This window comes from Tribolium madens, unplaced genomic scaffold (assembly GCF_015345945.1).
Source record: "Tribolium madens isolate multiple individuals breed KSU strain unplaced genomic scaffold, Tmad_KSU_1.1 Scaffold_20;HRSCAF=117;Tcas5.2_LG4, whole genome shotgun sequence".
In the NCBI taxonomy this organism is placed as follows: Eukaryota; Metazoa; Arthropoda; class Insecta; order Coleoptera; family Tenebrionidae; genus Tribolium; species Tribolium madens.
This window is the reverse complement of record NW_025400985.1, coordinates 294074-295352: the sequence shown is the minus strand read 5'-3', so window position 1 is coordinate 295352 and position 1279 is coordinate 294074. Positions and strand designations below refer to the sequence as shown.

The 1279-nt window shown below is 33.8% G+C and overlaps 1 protein-coding gene across 2 annotated transcripts in view; it reads left to right on the top strand.

Annotated features, from left to right (window-relative positions):
* LOC123005975 (amyloid-beta-like protein) overlaps nucleotides 1-1253 on the top strand; it is a 64688-nt gene extending 63435 nt beyond the window's left edge. The window contains exons 8-9 of one of the 2 annotated variants that reach the window (XR_006412793.1): nucleotides 189-531; nucleotides 642-1253. Coding sequence is in view for 1 of the 2 variants with exons in the window: in XM_044400086.1 (XP_044256021.1) it covers nucleotides 189-449 (261 nt within the window). In the remaining variant the exon portion in view is untranslated. Of the gene's footprint in view, nucleotides 1-188 lie in introns of both variants that reach the window. The other variant, XM_044400086.1, reaches the window with a different exon arrangement.
* Nucleotides 1254-1279: the final 26 nt, after the last annotated feature.

Genomic DNA, 1279 nt, shown 5'->3' with positions numbered 1-1279 from the left:
GAAAAACAAAAAAAAAACACAATATTAAAAAATAATAATAATAATAATAACTTTATTCAAAAATATCATAAAATTTTGGCTGATTTTCCAATTGTAAAATAATAAAAAAGCGTAAAAATATTAAGAAATAAAAAAAAATAAAGAAAAAATGTAAGAATTTAGAAATTTTAATTCTCATTACTTTACAGACTTATTCAGTCCGACGTGAAATCTACGGCAGCAAAGACGGCAAAAGTGTGTATTTCACTCTCGCCTTCGCTGGGATGGCCCTCATGGCCGCCGTCGTCGTGGGGGTGGCAGTGGCGCGCCGCCGATCGGCGAGGTCGCCCCAAAGTCAGGGCTTCGTGGAGGTGGACCAAGCCGCCACCCCCGAGGAGCGACACGTGGCCAACATGCAAATCAACGGCTACGAAAATCCAACCTACAAATATTTCGAAGTCAAGGAGTAATAATAATCATCATAAAGACGTTGATTTTATTCGTGGTGCATTTTGTTAGGTTATGTTACGTCATTCCATTCCTTTACCAGATTTTGACTAGTGTGAAACGGACCTAATGTCAAATTTTGACATTTCAATACAAATGTCAAAATGAGGTTAGATAACCGTTTCAAATGTCATTTTTGACATTTCTAAGGACCGTTTCACATTTTTTTGGTACTTACGCAACTGATAATAATTCGGCATATGCAAAAAGTCTAAATTATGAAAAAAGTAATAATTTTTGCATATGACAGCCAGTCCATGTTTTACACTTATTGTATAATCTTAAGTGAGCTGTGAAGTTACATTGCCTTGGTGTAATTTTACAGTGTGAAAAAGAGTGTAGCTAGATGTATGGTACCCTCCATAATAATACAGGGTGTCCCGTATAAACCCAACATTCAAAATATTGGGAGTTTGAATAATCATATTTGTTTGAAAATTGCTACACACCCATAATCCATTAAATCCTCCTAAATGAAAATATTTTCAAGATGGCGGCACTTCCGGTTATACCGGAAATCGGTCTCAACTTTCTTATTTTAAATAGAAAGCTATATTTTTTATTGCGTTTTTGGATTATTTGGGTTATTTTAAGGGAGTTTTCATCAGCTTTCCCTATACCTAAATTTAGCCGTTTTTGAAATATTTAGAGTTTTTCAAAATTTTCTAAATTTGAGAGAAATTTGCCCACACAACGCAAACAATTTCAACGCAACAATTTATTTTTGTTTCTTTTCAAAAATTCAAAGCATTTTTTACATAGAAATTCACAAAATTCGAGAAATTAACTAAAA